The following is a 19,740-nucleotide window of genomic DNA, read 5'->3' as shown; positions in this document are numbered from 1 at the left end:
TGTTCAACACAAAATGTTCCGCATCAATAAGATAACTATTTTTAAGAAAAGGAAATTGCTTTACTACGATACCCTAACTGGATATATTGTGGTGAGGAATGGTTTTGCACCATTGGCTTTAATGGACATTATTGCACTTACTCATTTGGTTTCATAGCCAAAACAGATCAGTACTTTCTATTGAAGGTAGACAAAAATGCTGGAGAAACTCAGCAGGTGAGGCAGCATCTATGGAGCGAAGGAAATATGCAACATTTCGGGTTGAAACCCTTCTTCAAACCCGAAACGTTGTCTATTTCCTTCGTTCCATAGATGCTGCCTCACCTGCTGAGTTTCTCCAGCATTTTTGTCTACCTTCGATTTTCCAGTATCTGCAGTTCCTTCTCAAGTACTTTCTATTGATACTTGATTAAATGCAACACCTTGTTGGATAGAAAGTTTTCAATTTCAAATGCCACACTGATCATAGATGCATTTCTTTGGTAAAATTATCAAAGTGAATATCATGTGCATTCACTTGGATAATTTGTGAATGATCAAAATATCTATTCCAATAAATAGATTAGACATTCTAATATCTGTAGGAGATTATCATTTGTTGTTATGAAAGAATTTCAGTGGGTGCAATTCAGGCTACAGTGCAGCAGAACTGTAGTGAGCTGAGAAACGCTGTTGTCCATAATCTGCACGTATTCTTACACAACTGTACAGCAAAGAGGTGTTCCTACAGATCAGTATATTCCTTAAAGCAACGTTCCTCAGCCAGATGGCGACTGGGAAATTCACTCAGAGTCCACCAAAATGATTCAAGAACAACTTGAAATTAAGATTTTGAAAAGGTGATATTCACTGAAATAATTTAACCAAAAAGATGCATCTAGTATGAATGTAGCATGCAAGCCTTAAAAGATTTCACAGCAAAAGAAAATTGCTCTTCCAGAGACAAGTTGTCCAGTGACTATAGTGAGTACGCAATATGTATGAGCATCTAAATAATCATTCCCAGCCGTATTCCTAATGTTTCAAAATGATTAATGCCAGCTACATGTTTGCTGTTTGAAGGAGACTCCGTATATTTTATTACAGAAGGCTTCTGTGAAAAGACACTCGTCAGTTTTGTTTGTTTAAGTGCAAAATGGAAATCATGCAGTTTAAAAATTATTTTAATACTTGCAAATTTAATGAATATTTTGATAATGCTTTAGTTTGACTAGCCCTTTTGTTCATGCAGCTATCCTACCATGCACAAAACCAAGTAAGATGCTCTGCGTGGGAGTTAAAACCATGTTTTGATATTTTGTCTTCATCAGATGATGGACTGTTCCCTTTAATATTTCATGGTTATTAAGTGACATACATTATGAGCCAACCCAGTTTGAGTCGGGATGCGCTGGATTTTGTGCCAGTTTGGCTAATCTCAGTAGTGTTGAAAGTAGAGTCTAACATAATCTATATGAAGTATGATGTTGTGTGTAATTATTCCCTGCTGCCGTGTTGGATGGAAGATGAATAGCTGCTTGCTGCTTGGAACTCTAATGGGAAAACGTTATAAAATCACTGAGATACGACCTGTTTTTTCCCCCTCAAAATGTGATGCAATTAGTTTTACACCTGCCAAAACCATAACTTATAAATGTTCACTGAAAGAATTTCAATCCTATAAAAAGGAAGCTCTGGCAGGGAGCCAGAATACAAATGGAGATTTAAATGTATCGATGTTAAAGTAAAGGGCTGGAAATATTGCAGAAGTGCCCTGTGCCATTTTTCTTTTTAAAGCTTGTTCCTGGCATGACTTATTTAAAGAAAAAAACTGCAGCTAAAAATTCATTTTATGAGCTATTACATTGGAAGATCGGTTTGTCTTGGAGTTTTACTGGGAAAATATATATTTTATATTGTGGCCAACATTTGGAAGGGCACTTCAGGGAAAGAAGGAAGGATGGATATTTTGCAGACCATTCCCAGTGTGATCAATTTCCTGGCTTGGATCATTTCCTGTTGATAATAGACAAGAAATTGTTCAGGCTACAATATTAGCCTTCCGACATTGGAAGCTATGTTATAGGTCTGAGATCCGATCATATAAAATTCAGCAATGGAAATCGAAAATCAGATGATTTGTTAACCCAGCATTAAGGGCCTGTCCCACCAGCATGCGATTGCATGCGTCTAGCGCGACCAAACGTGGTGGCTTGAGGCGTACGGCCTCGCTGGGTCGATCCCACTTCCAACCGCGGAGCCGTCTGGAGTTGTGCGAGGCTGGTCCCGACATCATACTCGCCAATCAGCTGGGCAGGAGACAGGCCGACTGAATCTGGACGCCGCACGGCGTCGGGTGGTTACGTCATCACGCAACGCCACGCGCTAGGTGTTCGCCGTCAAGACACTGCGTACGGCGTTGAGACGCTCCGTACAGCGTCGAGACGGTGCGTACGCCCGTCGAGGCGCTGCGTACGGCCTCAATGCGGCTGCGGGCCGACAGGCCGTTGTTGCGCGGAATTTTTGGACCGTGGCAGTTTTTCGGAGTCCCGCGCGATGTCGGGACCAGCCCCGCACAACTCCATACGGCTCCGGCGATCGAAGAGGGACCGGCCCCGCGAGGCCGTACGGCTCAAGCGACCACGTTAGGTCGCGCTAGCCGCATGCAGTCGCATGCTGGTGGGACAGGCCCTTTAGGCTTTTAACAAGTGGTGACTCTTTGCTAGCTGATCCCAGAGAAGGATCAGCTGTGATCCCAAACAGCTGCCCGTTCCTTTAAATCTCTTTTCTGTCTCTTTCTCTTCTCTCTACCTATTGTACTTGAATTTGGCTTGATTAGGTTCATGTACAGTATTACGTGATGTGTTTGGATAGCATGCAAAACAACACTTTCCACTGTACCTCACTGTACACTTGGCAATTCTAATTCTGAACCTAAATCAGACAGTCATGAGTTAAAAATAAAATTGCCTTCACAGTATTTGAAGCCAAAGGAGTGTCTTGTCTGGTCCCTGGACCTATTCTCACGAAATAAATGATCAGTGTTGTTTGTGGGACAGCAGTGTGGATAAAAGGAACAACAGTTCGAAATATTTCATTTTCTTTAAGTCCCATTGGAATCTTCCAACACATGCTGTAACTACATAACCTCAGCTTTATTGTCACATTGTTTCTATTCAGGGAAACTTGATTATAAATTTATAATTGGGCGTAGAGAACATCAGTCTTTAATTTAAAATGAAAAATGAAGATGAGCTCTTAACTCATAATTCCATTATTTCCCTTACTTAGCAGCTGGCTATTGAGAACCAAGAACATAAAAACTAGGAGCAGATGAGTCAGTTAAGTTTGTTCTTCCCATTGAGTCTGCTTTACCATTCAGCAAGATCCTCACTGATCTTCTACCTCAACTCCATTGTTGTGTACTATCCTCATCTATCTATTATTCTAAAACTCTTCTCTTGTTTGTGTGTATGTATGTGTGTCACCTGGGCACAATCTGGTTAATTCATATTTTCTTCCAAACGCTAGGCCACAGCCTTCCCATTTTCACACATTCTACTCACATTTTCCCCATCGAGGTGATAAACATCTTCCCGTCGCATTCCGACCTATATTTCCGCACTTTTCAATTGTTTAAAGTTTTAAAAACAGCAGGAAAACTCACCCATTTCGAAAACAAAACCCCGAGTGACGTCACCATGGACTTGCAAGGCAGGACGGGGCACTCGGGGAGGGAGGGGCACTCCAGCACACCCGAGTGACATCACCATGGACTCGCAATGCAGGAATGGGCACTCCATTGAAAAAAATATTTTTATTACACAAATACTTTAATTAAAAAAATTAAAATAAACATACAGAGTATTAACACAATCAAAGACTGCCTATGTTGACAGTTTACAAACAAACGATCATCAAATTAATTTAACGTCAACTTTATCAACAAAACACTCGACCTCCCGCGGCGACCAGCGTTCACGGAAGGCCTCCAAAGTCCCCGAGGATTTCCCCTGACCCAGAAATTGACCAGAAATGTAGTTTTCTACCCTCTCTGAGAGATCCAAGGCTTGGTGAATAGAGAGTCAGACATCCATCTGATGCCCTGTCACTTTTCACTGTCCATGAGTTGGGATAATCGTGATGCCTTCAAAATATAAGGGTCTTGTATCTGAGTTTCGCCCTTGGAAACCTGTGAATTGCTAAAAGTCAGAGATTATTAGACTCAGTTAAAAGCCGATAGAAAGAGTGTGGAGGATTTTTTGAAAAACATGCTGGAAACACCTAGCAGGTTGAGCAACATGTGTGGAAAGAGAAATAGTTAAGCCGCTGTCCCACTCTCCCGAGTTACTCACGAATACCTCCGAGTTTTCCCCTTGATTCAAAGTCGGAGAATGTTTCGTAGCGAGTCTGTAGGAGGCCGTAGGAGTCCGTAGATATTTCGTAGTGGCTCGTAATGCCAGCCGTAGGTACTCGGGGCATCAGGTAAGTCGGGACGTTGATTCATCATGTTGAAAAATGTCCACGAGTAGCCCCGAGTACCTACGGCTGGCTATTACCGTAATTCTCCGAATTTGAATCAAGGGGATAACTCGGCAGAATTCGTGGTAACTCGGAAAAGTGAGACAGGGGTTTTAATGTTCCTAGTTGAAAGTGAGCGTGACTAGAGTTGCTGAGGCAATTCCATTGTTTTCAGACCCGGATATCAGGAAGTAGTTAGTAAAAGATTCAAAACCTGTTTGCTCAGACCTGGTAGAAAACATAATATCGGGGAAACCTGTGATATTGTCCATTGATGACGTGGTATTGGTATATTATTGTCATGTGTACCTTGCCCTTTGTTCTTAATCTTGATCACCTTGTTGCCTATCAGTCAGTATTTGTTAATTGCCTTAAGAGAGAATCCTGTATCTTGATTTCCAGTTGAGTACAGCCTCTCATGGGGAAAATACCCACATTTGCAGTTCTAGGTACGCTGGTTTCCTTTTTTTAGGCATTGGCGGGAGAATGTTAAACTATGAAAATAGAGCAATTTTTTATTGTTAGTACTATAGATGGATGTGCCAAAGTAATTGTGCCTTTAACCTCCTTCACGTGATCCCTTGGAAGGGGTTAGTAACCTGGAAAGCAGGGGCAGGAGTAGTGAAGTTAGATTCTGCAGCTTTAAGTAATGTTTTAAATATGCTAAGGAACTCTGCAAGGTGCATTTCAGTAAAAAGGTAATTGGTCCTATTGCAGTTGAATCTCGATATAATTCCCCAGAGCAATAATGCCTGAACTGTTTCTGGTGGACTGCGTGCAACGTGCTGTGACATATGTTGAGAGCAGTTAGAGATCTCCATGCGTTTTGTAAATACTATTGATTGTGTGTTGTTTTTTGTTGTTTGTACCTGCACATGATAAAATGGAAGACATTTTGTCGTGAATTATTCCAAGATCCCCCTCTTTTCGTACAAACTATCTGCCGAAAGTGACGACCTGTTATCACTGACCGATCAGTCTTTTTAACCTTTTGCATTCCACCTGCGATGGCCTGGGGTTAATGCTGAGCTCATGCAGTAGTTTTGGATAATCCAGGTGCGTGGGTGATAAATTAATGTGTCTCTTTCCCCCTTGGCTCCCAAAACTGCATTCCTGCAGCCAGAGGAGCTGACGTTACTGCTAATCAAACTGCGGAGGCAGCAAGCGGAACTCACCAGCATCCGGGAGCACACAGCATCACAGCTCATGCAACTGAACCTCAGTGATGCAAACCCCAAGGTCAGCTGCAAACACCATCTCTCATCCACCATTACCACTCTATCATAATCTAGTCATCCATTACTGATCTGTGGCATTGGTGTTGACTTATTGTGCTCTGGAGTTTTTTTTCTCTTTGCATCTTCTGTATTCCATGTCTTATTTAGCAGAATGCTAAACTATCTACCCCAGTATAAGTATTAAAGCCCAGTAATGCAAATGTACATTTCATCCAAGAGGATACGTACCATTTTTAAATTGTACAGGTTTATCGGCCTGAAGAAGAGTCCTGACCAGAAAATTCATCCAAAGATGCTGCCTGACTCTAATTTACTCCAACACTTTGTGTCTTTTTTGTAAACCAGCATCTGTAGTTTAATGTGACTCCAAACTGTCTATCCCATATTGATTTTATCAGTATGATGTGCCATTCGCCATATTCCATGTAGATAAATTACATCTGGATACTTCCACAAATGCATATTCTTTATTGAGAAGATGTAGTAATCAAAATGCTGAAATTAATTGTTTAGTGACTGTGTGTGTGTGTGTGTGTGTGCGCGCGCCAACATCGTTTGTTCTGAATAGCAATGGAGAAATCCTTAATTTTGTATGGTATTCCTAAAGTTTTAAAGTACAGTAGTGCACATGTACATTTTGTCTGAGAGTTTACTATTTTTAAACTGTACAGGGTTGTCATTGACTTTTAAAAATGACCAAAATAATTCAACTGGCAGTGAAGTCTTTTGGCCCATGGCGTGGGGATTGACTTCTTAATAGAGCTACCAAATTCATCCCATTTCTTGCTTATTCTTCACCACTCTGGATTTTTTTTCTGTTTTGTCTTTCTCTTATTCAGGGCTAATTGATACACTTCTCAACAACTTGTTTAACCTGGCTTTGCCTTTTCATGAATAAATGAATTGTGGTTTTTCAAACTGAGTTATGCAGGTGCAATCTTGTGGTGACAATCAATTAGTGTTCTTAAATTCCTGTTATTTCTTTTTGAATTAATTATGGTCTTCTGCTGTACCTCTTCTTTCTAATTTCACATTCTTTGTTCTTATTTATTGCTGCCTCTTAGAATGATATCCTCATTCATCACCTTCAGAGAAATCTCGTGTATTTGGACTATCAGGTGGGAGCACTAGAAATGATTTTTTTCATCATCTTTAGTTCCCAGTGCATGCCACCACAAATACCATAACCAATCTGGTAGCTAATGGCACTCGTTTGGAGCAGAAATAATCTTGCAACCATTTAATCTGCCACTGATTCTAGTTCAGGTTTCTGCATTTCATGACTCAGTCCCTGTAAAAGAAAATACTCAAGAAATCCCTATGATTTTTAAAAGCCTGTTTGAGTTTAATGCAATTTTCTTTTTAAATTAGGCTGGAAATGATATTTTGAGAGGTTGCTAAGTTAATTGATAATAAGTAACAAGCGAATATCTTGAATTAGTTCATTTGTCCTTTGATCATTTTAAATAAGATGTTTTCCCACCAATTTCCATGCATTTATTCGTAAAATGATAGTGCCTAGTTACCAAATGTCAAATATAATGTAAATATGTGCAAAGTGTTGAAAACAAATTTTGAAGTTAATCTTTGTGTTAAATATAACTTACAGTTGAATTAAAACATTATGTTATTAAGATTTGTGTATATACATGCTAGTGTTGCAATCCTTTAATTTTCCTGTAATTTATACTTTGGCTGCTTGTGAGCAGTTACTATACATAGAAGGTTCTGTCTAATTGTAAACATGCAATGTGTTGTATTCTGTACCATCTTAAAATCTCCCTCAAAACAGAGAACTGAGGCACACTAGTATATATACACGTGCCTCTTTGTGTCATCATTCGTTTTTTGTGACAATTCCTTCTCTTTAACGGAACTTATCTTTTACTGATAAAATTCTGGCTGTTGTGGGAGGTAAGAGATGATATTTTTGAACCAGTTATAGCTCCATTAAAAAAAAACCTTGAAGTGCTGAGAAACAAAGAAATCTCCACATTTTTACCTCTTTCTGCAAGAAAAAGTATTCTGTCCAAGTTTCAAGCATTTCATCTTGGTGCCAATCCAAAATTATTTTTTTGAATAAAATGCAAAACTTTTGCATTATTACAAATTTGCTAAAACAAAACATGGTTGACTAATTCTTCCTGGTCCACTTTTCGCACAATTTCATGATCAGACCTGTAAATTGATTTCCAATTTTTTTATCTGCTTGGTAGTAGCATATCCCCGTACTGTGATCTTTTTCGGTTCGGTGTACAATGCTTGCAAGACACTTTGATATCTATTCTTAAAAAAGCAGGAGCTATAATCACTGTTTCATCTTTTAAATCCAGCCATGCTGTAAACTGATGTTTACTGTATGCTCCTCCTGATTTGAAATAGATGAAAGAAAATGAGCCCTTAATCGCTACGATTCACACTATGATTGAGAACTCAGCACCAAGGCCACAAGTATACAAGCAAGTAAGGTCTTGGATGTTGGTTGCTTTGCTTAAACACAAAGACCTGTGTATGGCAGCTTTCAGTTTATTACACTTGAATCATACCCTCGAGTTTTTATTTTCCTCCAGTGACATTCATCCATGCTTTGAACCATGCTGCAATAAAGTTAGCATGGCTTGTTTTACCATCTGCAAGATATGTTATGCTTGACTTCTAATGTAGATGCTCAGATAAATTTTGCAATCTGGTTTTGTAATTGTACAGGAAGCTCAAATCTGACAAGCTCCTGTCTGAATCTAATCTCACTTGGAACAGTGTGTGAAAGACATTGTGCCAAAGAGAATCCCATTGACTTGTTAATGGTAACAAGTCAAGCTAAAACAATTTGGTGAAATGGGTTTGTATCATGAGGAAATGTAGGTCAATTTTCAACCCTGAGGTTGTTGAAGTTTGACCCATATATTGTTGCCAAAGGACTCTAATTCTATTTGTCATGAATTTAAAAAAATAAGGCATTTTTCAAAACTGGAAGCATAATGATTTTGTAACGTTTTACTCAATTATAAATAAACCCTCGTTGCTTATTCATACACTGACCCGCACTCCTATTCCCGAAACATGTACCCAAAAAGTTGATCACAAGCGTCAGCTTTCCTACTGTACTTTTCCTTAAACATGGCTCATTGTTTCTGCATGGTGGTTGTGCCTGCATGCGTAAATGTATACAGTCCATGATAACAAAAGCTGGAGAGATGTGTTTGCATTCTGCGCCAATACTTTCTTCAACTCCCAAGGCTTTAAGATCAGATCTAAGGTATGTTTAACAATGCTATGGGCACTTATTATGCAGAGTCGCAATTCTGTGCACTAACAGCTAGAAACTTAAAATGATTATGACATAAACAATTCTACAACTGTTATCTATTTTGTGCCTTTCCACTGTAAATTGAGGTTTGCAGTATCTTTTGTGGGTTTTGGAGATTAATAACCTCACATTCTGAAAACTTTGAAAAATGGGTGGCCTCAACTTTAGAGACTATTTGTGCTGGCGGCCCAACTGGCCCAGGTTGGCAGAGTGATACAGTTGGTAGAGCTGCTGCCTCACAGTCCAGCAGCCCTGCTTCAATCCCGACTCCTGATGCTGTCTGTGCAGAGTTTGCACATTTTCCCCTTGACCATGTAGATCCCTTCAGTTGCTCCCATTCACTTCCGCATACCAGAGACCTGAAACGTCACCTGTCCATTCCCTCCAGAGATGTTGCCTGACCCGCTGAGTTACTCAAGCACTTTGTGTTTTTCTCAAGGACATTTGTATCAGCAGGTTAATAGGACAAGATAAATGTTCCCTAGTGTTGCTGAACGATAGTATATGGGTGGAACAATGGGAATGTGGAAAAAACAGGTGTCAGGTGAGATTAGTGAGGAATAAGATTCCTCTGTGATGGGTCAAAATGGTCTTTGATGGTGTTAAGCAGTGGTTCCCAACCTTTTTTAGCTCATGGCTCCCTTGGGTTCTTTAATTTTTCTGTGCGCCCCCCTGACATTATTAGCGGAAAAAAAGTACTTCAATATTATAATACCTTCCATAAAAATATCAGTGTCTATTAATTGCACATATATTCTCTTTTATTCTATTCCACAAACATCAAAAATATTTCAACTACATAGATTTAAATTTATTAGAACTGAAATGTAGGAGGCAACAGGGTGGTAGCTCTGTGGCCCCCTTCATTGAACCTGTGGCCCCCTAAATCCCAATTTTGTTTCTGTGACCCCCCTGAAATTTGCCATGTGGCCCCAGGTTGTGAATCACTGGTGTAAAGCAATATGGTGAAATTAGTTTTTCAGATTTCAAGTTTACATTAATTACCCGTGTAATTTAACCAACCTTGAAACATTATTAATGCAGCAAAATGAATGAAAAGCAGCACAAGTAATGTATTCTATATTATCCTTAATTTTATCTTAAAATAGCTACAGTTATTAAACATGATAAGTATATTCATATGTAATGATTTGATGCGATGTTGAAACAAACTGGTCATGCTATTTATGCAACTATTCTGCCTTACTTTGATCGTTCTTTACTCTAGCTATAAAATTTGTCATACCAGCAGCACTAAACACACTCATAAAGAGCTGGCCCACCCGTTTAATAAGATCCACACCCCCTTCATCACCACTCAACTTTCTTTTCAATTTTCAATAACAGAAAGAAAAGTGGGATAATGTTAGAAAAGCTGCAGGCGATTTGTGCTATCGCCGCAGGTCAATTTTATCCCAGTTTCTGCAGCCTGTTTTATTTACCTGTCCCAAATCGTACCGACAATACTTTTTAACACACCACTGATTCTACAATGCTGCTGCCCGATGGAAAATACATCTAATAATATTGGTATTATAACGCTGATGAGAAGATCTTTAACTTTTTTAAGATTACTTAACCTAGACAAAATATATAATGTTGAATTTTCAAATCAAGTCAAGGGTGTTTAATTGTCACATGTACTGACAGTGTAACAATGAAACTCTTACTTGCAGCAGCATAACTGGCCTGTAATTACAATACACATATAACATATAATAAGCAAAAATTCTATAAATTAATAATCACAATACTAGTGCAAAATAAAAGCATGAATGTAGTATGGCTAGTATGTCATAGTTCTGAAACTGATGAAAGTAACATTTCACTTTTTCCTACAATATGGTTGGCAATTTGTTAGGACACAAAGTGCTGAAATAACACAGTGGGTCAGACAGCATCTCTGGAGAACATCGATAAGTGACGTTTTGGGTCGGAACGCTTCTTCAGGCTGAAGAGGGTTCCGACCCAAGGGTCGTCACCCACCCATGTTCTCCAAAGATGCTGTCTGACCCGCTGAGGTACTCCAGCACTTTGTGCCTTTTTTTGTAAACCGGCATCTCCAGTTTCTTGTATTGGCAATTATTTAGGATTGTCCGTATTTCATTATGGGACTGGAAACTCAGTGCACAGACGGTATTGCAGACCCCAAGCAAGAATCATCAAGGATTGTATCTGATCATGGTGGTAACAATTTGTTCTCTCTTTATGGTTTGAACAAACTTATGGTTAAACTTTCTTACTTGGAAACTAATGATAAAATGTAGAATATTTATTGCTTAATTGATAAATTAGGAATACTTCATAAATTATGTTTCTAAAAATGGGTTACTGTAATTTAACTTTTGAATATTGCCTGACAATTCCTTACAGGTTAGCAATTCAGATGGTAGACTGAAGAATCTAGTGCCATTGTGATCTGTATTGGGACAATATTTTTCAGCAGCTTAATTTCAACATGCTCTTCCTACTGTCTTTTGTTATGTCGAAATTACAAATGTAGAGGTGCGACGTTTTTTGCCCATTGCTGAGATTATCTGTGGAAAATAAACCTCTTTCCCTCGGAATAAAATTACCTGTTCGTCTTTCTTATCAAAGGTAACTTGTGTCATCATACTTCAAGGGAAAATAAATTAACGTATTCCTCAGGCTAAATTTGCCTGCCCCATATTCTCAGTGGGGTCCTTATATGAACAGAGTGCCGATTGAAGTGTTGGTACCGACGTATCTTCAGCTCACAGTTGCTTCAAACTAGGCTTCCTGCTGGGAGCGTCACTCCACTCAACCTGCTTTCTCCGGGTAATCTGTTAAAATTGTAACACTTGTCACTTTTTCTGAATCGTTTCCCTGTAGCTGGCTCAGCACGATGAATACAGAGAAACTGTCTACAGCCACAGAAGCGAAGATCCAGACATAGATGTATGTAAAAATATCTTACCTCCTTTCCATGTTATCTCTTTTGTTTATTATGCATTCTGCATTGATTTTGTGTATGGTTGGCGATAATTTAGCAAGTTTGTACACATTTTACAGACATAATGGAGATTCTTTCACCTGTGCAGCTTTAGTTTGTGTTGCTGTCTATCCTCTCAATGAATATCCAAAATTAGTTCCACATTAAATATTATAAAATTAATTGAACACAAAGTGCCGGGGTAACTCAGCGGGTCCGGCAGCATTTGTGGAATGAATGGATAGGTAACGTGTCTGGACCCTTCATTAGTCTGTAGATGGATCCCAACCCGAAATGTCACCTGTGCAATCACTCCACAGATAAAATACAAAATTGCTGGAGTAACTCAGCGGATCAGGCAGCACCCCTTCAGAGCAAGGAGCGGCGATGTTTTAGATTGGAACCCTTCTTCAGACCAATTATAGGGAGCGAGAAGGAAAGCCAGGAGAGAGGGGAGGCAGGCAAGATGTGGCCAGTAATAGGTGAATGGAGGTTTTCAATGGGCAGATGGTTGAACAAAGGCCAGACATGCTGCCTGACCCACTGAGTTCCTCCAGCATTTTGTGTTATGCTTAAGATTCCAGCATCCTCATGTCTCCGTTATAAAATGAGTTGCCTGCCACCAAAGAAATATTTTTGTATCTGTTTCCACTCTGTCGACTCTTTCAATCCATGTCAATACATCACTCCTAATCTCAAACACATCAGTGTGAAACACTGACTGTTTATATGCGGCTTTATCAAAGGCTTTCTGAACGTCCAGGTTCTCCATATCCTCTGATTTCCTAAATCATTTCTGTCAGATACATCTTTGTGTTTATTGCGCACCATTCCCCCTCCACTCATGCAACATGCAGAAGTATCGTATTTCTCCAAGTCTGGCCTCTCAGACACATTTGATCCACCACATGCATCAACGGCCAAGGTCATGTGTAATTCCCTCCGAAAATCACACTACTCTTTCTTCATTTCCCCTTCCAAGATGCAACTTTAATTTTAAAATTGATCAAGTTACAGTATTAACATCAGGAACACTGCAGAGCTTTGTTTGGTAACATTCCTGTGAAATGCTTTGGGGTGTTTTGGTACCTTTTGTCTTCTACATAAATTCAAGTTGTCATCTGATACTCCACTCCTTCATTTTCTCATTTAATTTGCATTCCCACTAGTTAAACAAAGTAAAACTTTAGGTGACATGTCTTCAGGACAGATCATCTCATTTTGCAAATGCGGGACTTATGTACAGTCCCTACAGAAGGATGAGTGTATGGGATGGATTTGCTGGTTGCTGTGGGACTGTTTTTGACAATTGTTAGAATTTTGCCACATTGAACACAAGAAGAATACATTCTAGTTAACATATTGATGTCCATCTTACAAATCATGTCTGGAGACTCGCTAGGTGTCCTTTTTAAAATCAACAACATTTTAAGCCGCATGTAGTAAAATCTTTGAAAAGGGTATAATTATTCTCCAGAGTCAGGCTAAACCTGTTGATATATGGTTTATTATTACGAATATCAAAATGCAATTTAAAATCCTTCTCCAGATTACCTACTCCCAGTGCTCTTATTTTGTAACTGTACACGCATACCGGCACCACTCAAAAGTTTGAAACTAGATTTTCTTCATCTTCACTTTTTACTTAACTAAAATGGTGATTTTCGACTTTTTAGTTATAGTTGATTGGTCACAAACTCAAAACAAAATTGGGGTTATATTGTGTGAACAAGGTCCTGAGCCACAACGTCACCTATATATGTTCTCCGCAAATGCTTCCTGGCCCACTGAGTGACTCCAGCATTTTGTGTGTGTTTTTGAATGGGAAAAATTATTGATGTGTGTATCTGAATGTTTAATTGACATGCATACCAGCACCTGTATGTCTATAAGAAGCACTTTAGTTTAGAGATACAGAGTGGAAACAGGCCCTTTGGCCCACTGTGTCCGCGCCGACCAGCGATCCCGTACACCCACATTATCCTACATACACTAGGGAGTTTTACAATCGTACCAAGCCAATTAACCTATACACCTGTACGTCTGGAGTGTGGGAGGAAACCGGAGATTCTGGAGAAAACCCAGGCAGGTCACGGGGTGAATGTACAAACTCTGTACAGACAGCATCCGCAGTCAGGATCAAAGCCAAGTCTCTGATGCTTGAAGGCAGCAACTCTACAGCTGTGCCTCAGCTCCACTATCTATTTCAATGGGACAATCCCCCGTCTCTAGGCATTTTATGCCATGCAGGGCCTCAGTTGGCAGCTACATAGACGACTTTTGAACTGTGTAGCTTACAAAGGGTTCTTGAGAAGGAAACCCTGCATAACTTGGGGGGGATCTGCACATTCCTATCCTGACCACTTATGCAAAGTTATCCTCAGTCAATGCTTGAAACACCAAATTGCAGAAGCAAAGACAGAGCTAATGTTCCAGGTCAAAGAACCTTTTTCAGAATGGAAGATCTTCGACCTGATATGTCAACGCTGTTTTCTCTCTCTCCACAGATGCTGCCTGACCTGCTGGGTGTTTAGAATATTTTCTGGTTTTATTTCAGATGCCCGGCATCAAGTGTTTGATTTTTCATTTTGAAGTTATAATGATGCTTTGTGTGTTAACCCTTCCCATTTTCCATCTTTGTGATTTCCTTTTCAGGCACAACTGAGCCAGCTGTGTGAGCAGGACAAGGTTGTTCATGATCAGGAGGAGAAATTGCGACAGCTGCATAAGGAAAAGGTGAATCATTGAGATTAAATTGAAAAATATACAAACCCCTTAACGTATTACTGTCAGTCTATACTAAGTGTGCTTTTTGTCCAACGTAGCATACACTGGAACAAGCATTGCTAGCAGCAAGTCAAGAGATCGAAATGAACGCAGATAATCCTAATGTGGTGCAAAGTGTGGCCTTACAGAGGGAAGTCTTACAAAATGGATTGCTTAGCACTTGTCGGGAGGTATTGAGAGCCACTACAGTAAGTTGTAACAGTATTACTCCTAATTGCTGTGGTTGTGGTCCAAAGGGAGGTCCTGTTTGTATACCCGAAGGAAGCAGGGTGTGGAGCGAAGGGGCAGGGGAGCTGCCAACAGTCAGCTCAGGCACCCCACCTGGTGGCTGGTGTGTGTACAAACCCTCGGTGCAGGCACTAAACCCACTTCCTGCAGTGTGCTGAGTAATTTCTAGTGCAGAAATGGTAGTTTATTTGCAGAGTTTCTCTTTTTTAGATTAAAAGAAAAGTCTTCTTTATTGAGCTATATATTTTGTGATTTAGGAAATCGAAAAAATGTGGAGCGAATATGACAAGTTAGAATATGATGTAACTCTTGCAAGAGATCACCTACATGAACAACTGGACAGATGTGAAGGAGTTCAGGTACTCGCTTTGATCGATTGACCTTGGTGTCTGGTCATTTTTGTGCTTATAACAAAATAGTCTTTCTCTAGCCAACATATATCCCGTGCAGCAAAATTGATAGGCACATTGCATGTATTATTTCCTTGCATCTTGTGCGTTTTCTGACAAGTATGTTTCATGTACCATGTTATTGGTGTACATTAACCAACATTTTTAAAGCATTTGTAAGACTTTTGAAAAAATTGTTGAGTTCTCCTTGAATATAATGCATTCCACAAAACGGTCAACATGTACCATACTTGTACTCAGATGAACTTTTCTATCTCCCACAAGTTCGACATCACTAGCTACCAGCGTTCTCAGATCCAGAAGGAGCTCTGGAGAATCGAGGATGTCATGGAGGGACTCAACAAGAACAAACAGCAAAGAAGTACCGCTGGAAACAATTGTAAGAGAAGTGAACCAAATTTGTTTATACAGCATTTCACACTGTAACTATTGTAGTTTGCAGAAGTGGCCAGCACCGTTTTATTGTGTAGGAAGGAACTGCAGATGCTGGAGTAACTCAGCGGGACAGGCAGCATCTCTGGAGAGAATGAATGGGTGACGTTTCGGGTCTGAAGAAGGGTCTCGACCCGAAACATCACCCATTCCTTCTCTCCAGAGATGCTGCCTGTCCCACTGAGTTACTCCAGCATTTTTTTTGTCTAGCATGGTTTTATTTATCTGTTTTAAAGTCCATAAACTCAGTATATCAAATACATTATGTGTTATCTCTGGCAACAGCATTCAGAATTTTTTTTATGAATTAAGAAGTCTGAAATGGCATTTTGTTTTAAATTAGTGAACTGAAATTATTTATTTCCCCTTTGGATATTATAATTACTGTTCTGATGATGCCATAGATTTGAACAAGATGTATATAGGTATACATTTGTTTTTTGAAAGGTAGGAAATACTTTTAGAAAATGATGTTCAGCATTAAATTTAAAACAAAAATGTGGGGTAATACTGCAAAAACCTGTTTGATGATTTAATAAAATAAGTCAATAGATACTTGCCTTTGATGTGTAATACAAGCCTGCCTTGCTTACCCTCATCTAATTAATATATTCTTCTATTTCCTTCTCCCTTGTACTTGCATAACATCCCAAAGGCATGAGCGGCTGTTAGTTAATTGGCCTCTGTAGTGTGTATTGAGTGGATGAGAAAGTGGGATAACATACAACTAGTGTGAACGGGTGATCGATGGTTGGCATGGATACGGTGGGCCGAAGGACCTGTTTCCATCTTGAAATCAATCAATTTCTCAACACGTTAATGCTGTTCACATCAACTATGCCATGAGATGGAAAGTGCTACGTTATAACCCACTCTCTGGGTAAACATGTGAGAAACTCTAATGGATTGTTTGGGCCGCACGGCCCACCAATGTTCCGTCAGGAAATACTGGCCTGCTGCAGTGTGTTCCATCTTGCTAGCTGGATGGAGTGTGTGTGGAATGGATTTCCATTAATGGGAGAGTCCAGAACCAGAGGGCACAGCATCAGATTGATAGGTTCTTGAATAGTAAGTGTGTCAGAGGTTATGGGAAGTAGGCAGGAGAATGGAGTTGAAAGGGAAAAATAGATCAGCCATGATTGATTGGTGGAGTAGAAGATGGGCTGAATGGCATAATTCTGCTCCCACTGTATATCTTGTGGTCTTATAGCTTTTAGTTGAAATAGCAGTATGCTGGTATGATAGAGCAGTTGATGCAAGTGTATAGGCATGGTCCTGATGACTTACACTTGAAACAATGTTCCTCAAGCAGAAAAAAGTTTCCACACAGATGCCCCATATTTCGATATATCGCGTCCCTGCTATATATCTAAATATGGGGCATCTATGTCCATTTTCATCCTCAAGTTATTGTGAAGCTTACTTGAAGCAGAATTAATATCTGTAGCATCTGCACTATTGTCATGGATACACAAATCAACTTTTCCCCAGTAATGTTGAGTAGATTTTCCTTTTTGAATGTAAAATATTTTTAACTGGAGTCCTGACTTTCCTCTGTCATATGTTTAATTGACATTTAAAGGATCTTGTATTTGAAGCACAATTCCCTTCAGGGAATTAATAACTTGATAGTGATCAATATGATGTTAGATGGGAACATGCAGGATCATAGCCAGGCTTGCCTCACACATATTATTGTGACTGGGGATGTTAACCCTTGAAATCCTTGTCAAGGGAATCTTTCAGATGGATTTAATCAGTGTTGTTTAAGGGTCTAGTCCATAGAGTTTTCGAAACATTAAGCTTCTGTGAATTTTTCTTCCAGCTTAACCATTTTCCATAATTTCCATCTTATTTTTACAATGCACAGAAAGCAATGATTATTATTTATTTCTCAGTATGTAGGAGATGAAGTAGTCTTTGCACGCAAACACTCAAACATCCTCTTGATGACAATGTTTCCTATAATAGCAGTATGTCCCACGGAATCTAAAACCAAAAAGATTTTCCAAGGGCAACGTTTTAAAAACAAGTTTGATATTGCTCTTGACATGAGTAATCTAATTTGTGTTTTTATTTCTGTTCAAAGCTGTGTCACAATCTGGAACTGCTTCCACCTTAAGGTACAAACAGGAGGTAAGGATCTATTTCACATCACTGATGTGTAACCTGTTAGAATGGGAGGAACAATTTAGATTAAAATTTGAAAATGATTGGGGGAAGAATACAAGTTCATAGTCTCACATTAATAAATCTCATTGTTGGAGGTTAAATGTTTTATATTAAGTTGGTAGTTACTTTATTGACAAAACATTTACTTTTCACTGGCATGTTTTGAAACTGGAAAAAAATTAAACAGGAGATATGATCATTCCTCAGACCCATCTTGGCGGAGCTAATGCACCTAATTTCTGATTATTCAAAGTAATTTTTGTACAGATAAATGGAACCATTAAATAATTTAAATTAGCCAGCTTAACAACAATGTAGGTGTCAAAAAGAGCAATGATAATTGGATTGTATTTAAATTAGCCGACTTTGAATTAAACAGTAGACTGGAGTACATTATTTGCTTTCATGTATCTATATACGGAGCATGATCATGAGTTAATTTACATTCATAAAGTGAGCAACATCTGACATATCTCAGACTGTGCTGTGCATTAATTATGTGGTGGCCATCTTACACTCCTCAGGAAGACGAAACGGCCCCTTCTCGTCCTCCTCTCCCCCAGTTATATGACTTGACAGAGAAGGGTCCCTCAATTCCTCCTCTTCCCAGTGAGAGAACTATTTACCCTTGTTCTACCAGAAACCTGGTGCATCAACTAGACAAAACGACGATCCACCCTGAACTGGAAGATTCACGGAAAGGAGCAGATTCAGTAAGTGGCTGACTGACGGCTGCCACAGTTTGCGTTTTAAACCTGCTCCATCCACATTTCCGTCCTCTTTTTTTTTTTGCCATAGAATTATTTTGCGTCCTCGCTTTTTTTCTTGGTGGCTTACTCATGCTTCTACCATTGATGGTTTTATTTCGTATTTTATAGATGATTTTGATTTGGATGAGCTGTCTTGTATAATTGCAGCCTATGTAAACTATCAATAACAATCCTAATATAGAATTATGTATGCGTAACTTTGAGAAATATTTTTAGATTAGAGATATTTGGGCCATTTCTTGGACATTGCCTCAAATTGCTTGTTACCTTACCAACATTTGACAAGATGTCGGTTTGTTTTTATGCTATAGTTGCAAACAGGCACATTTAAGCCTTTCTAACTGTTCAGTTGCTTTTCTGCAAGACGGTTCATTTATCAAATTTGACTTTAAGGTTATGTATAATGGCGGTTGACATGTAATAGTCGACAATGGGAAACTATCTTGGACTTAGTCACAGAGAACTGCAGATGTGGGAATGTTGCATAGAACACAATGTGGTGGAGTCTTCTTCTTGCGTATGGCGTGCAAAGCCTAAAGTTGTAGGACAAATTGTTCTATTTGATGTTATTTGATTGTGCACGCCAGGTTGATTGCATTGTGAGTATGAGTGGCTTACTTGATGTTGCCCAACTTGATGAGTTATTCCAACAGTTTGTGTTCTTTCTTAGACTTAGAATATCTCTGGAATATATTATTAAATTAAACTCCATATCACAGTTTGGTTTCAGTGACAAATAAATTATGCAGATGCGTGATTAGGTGTACAAAACTCGAGCTCAGTAATGTTCCATGTTATTGACAATTCTAAGCAACATCTAAAAATAACTGTAAAGGTCGATGTGCTGCTCATTAATATATAAAATACTGTGTAGACCTCAGTAGTGAGAGTCTGGAAACCCCCCACTAAACACTGGAAACCCTCTCTGCAGGTCAGGCAGCAT

At 39.3% G+C, this 19,740-nt stretch overlaps 1 protein-coding gene across 14 annotated transcripts in view; it reads left to right on the top strand.

Annotated features, from left to right (window-relative positions):
• plekha5 (pleckstrin homology domain containing A5) overlaps nt 1-19,740 on the top strand; it is a 249,979-nt gene that overhangs the window by 193,446 nt on the left and 36,793 nt on the right. For 7 of the 14 annotated variants that reach the window (XM_033039500.1, XM_033039499.1, XM_033039509.1 and 4 more), the window contains 10 exons: nt 5,620-5,739; nt 6,803-6,856; nt 8,121-8,201; nt 11,899-11,964; nt 14,654-14,734; nt 14,824-14,973; nt 15,271-15,372; nt 15,688-15,802; nt 17,945-17,991; nt 18,552-18,740. In XM_033039500.1, the coding sequence (XP_032895391.1) occupies nt 5,620-5,739; nt 6,803-6,856; nt 8,121-8,201; nt 11,899-11,964; nt 14,654-14,734; nt 14,824-14,973; nt 15,271-15,372; nt 15,688-15,802; nt 17,945-17,991; nt 18,552-18,740 (1,005 nt within the window). The remainder of the gene's footprint in view (nt 1-5,619; nt 5,740-6,802; nt 6,857-8,120; nt 8,202-11,898; nt 11,965-14,653; nt 14,735-14,823; nt 14,974-15,270; nt 15,373-15,687; nt 15,803-17,944; nt 17,992-18,551; nt 18,741-19,740) is intronic. The other 7 variants (XM_033039511.1, XM_033039510.1, XM_033039501.1 and 4 more) reach the window with 6 other exon arrangements.

Source organism: Amblyraja radiata, chromosome 21 (assembly GCF_010909765.2).
Source record: "Amblyraja radiata isolate CabotCenter1 chromosome 21, sAmbRad1.1.pri, whole genome shotgun sequence".
In the NCBI taxonomy this organism is placed as follows: Eukaryota; Metazoa; Chordata; class Chondrichthyes; order Rajiformes; family Rajidae; genus Amblyraja; species Amblyraja radiata.
The sequence above is the reverse complement of the archived record's forward strand: the minus strand, read 5'-3'. Positions and strand labels throughout refer to the sequence as shown.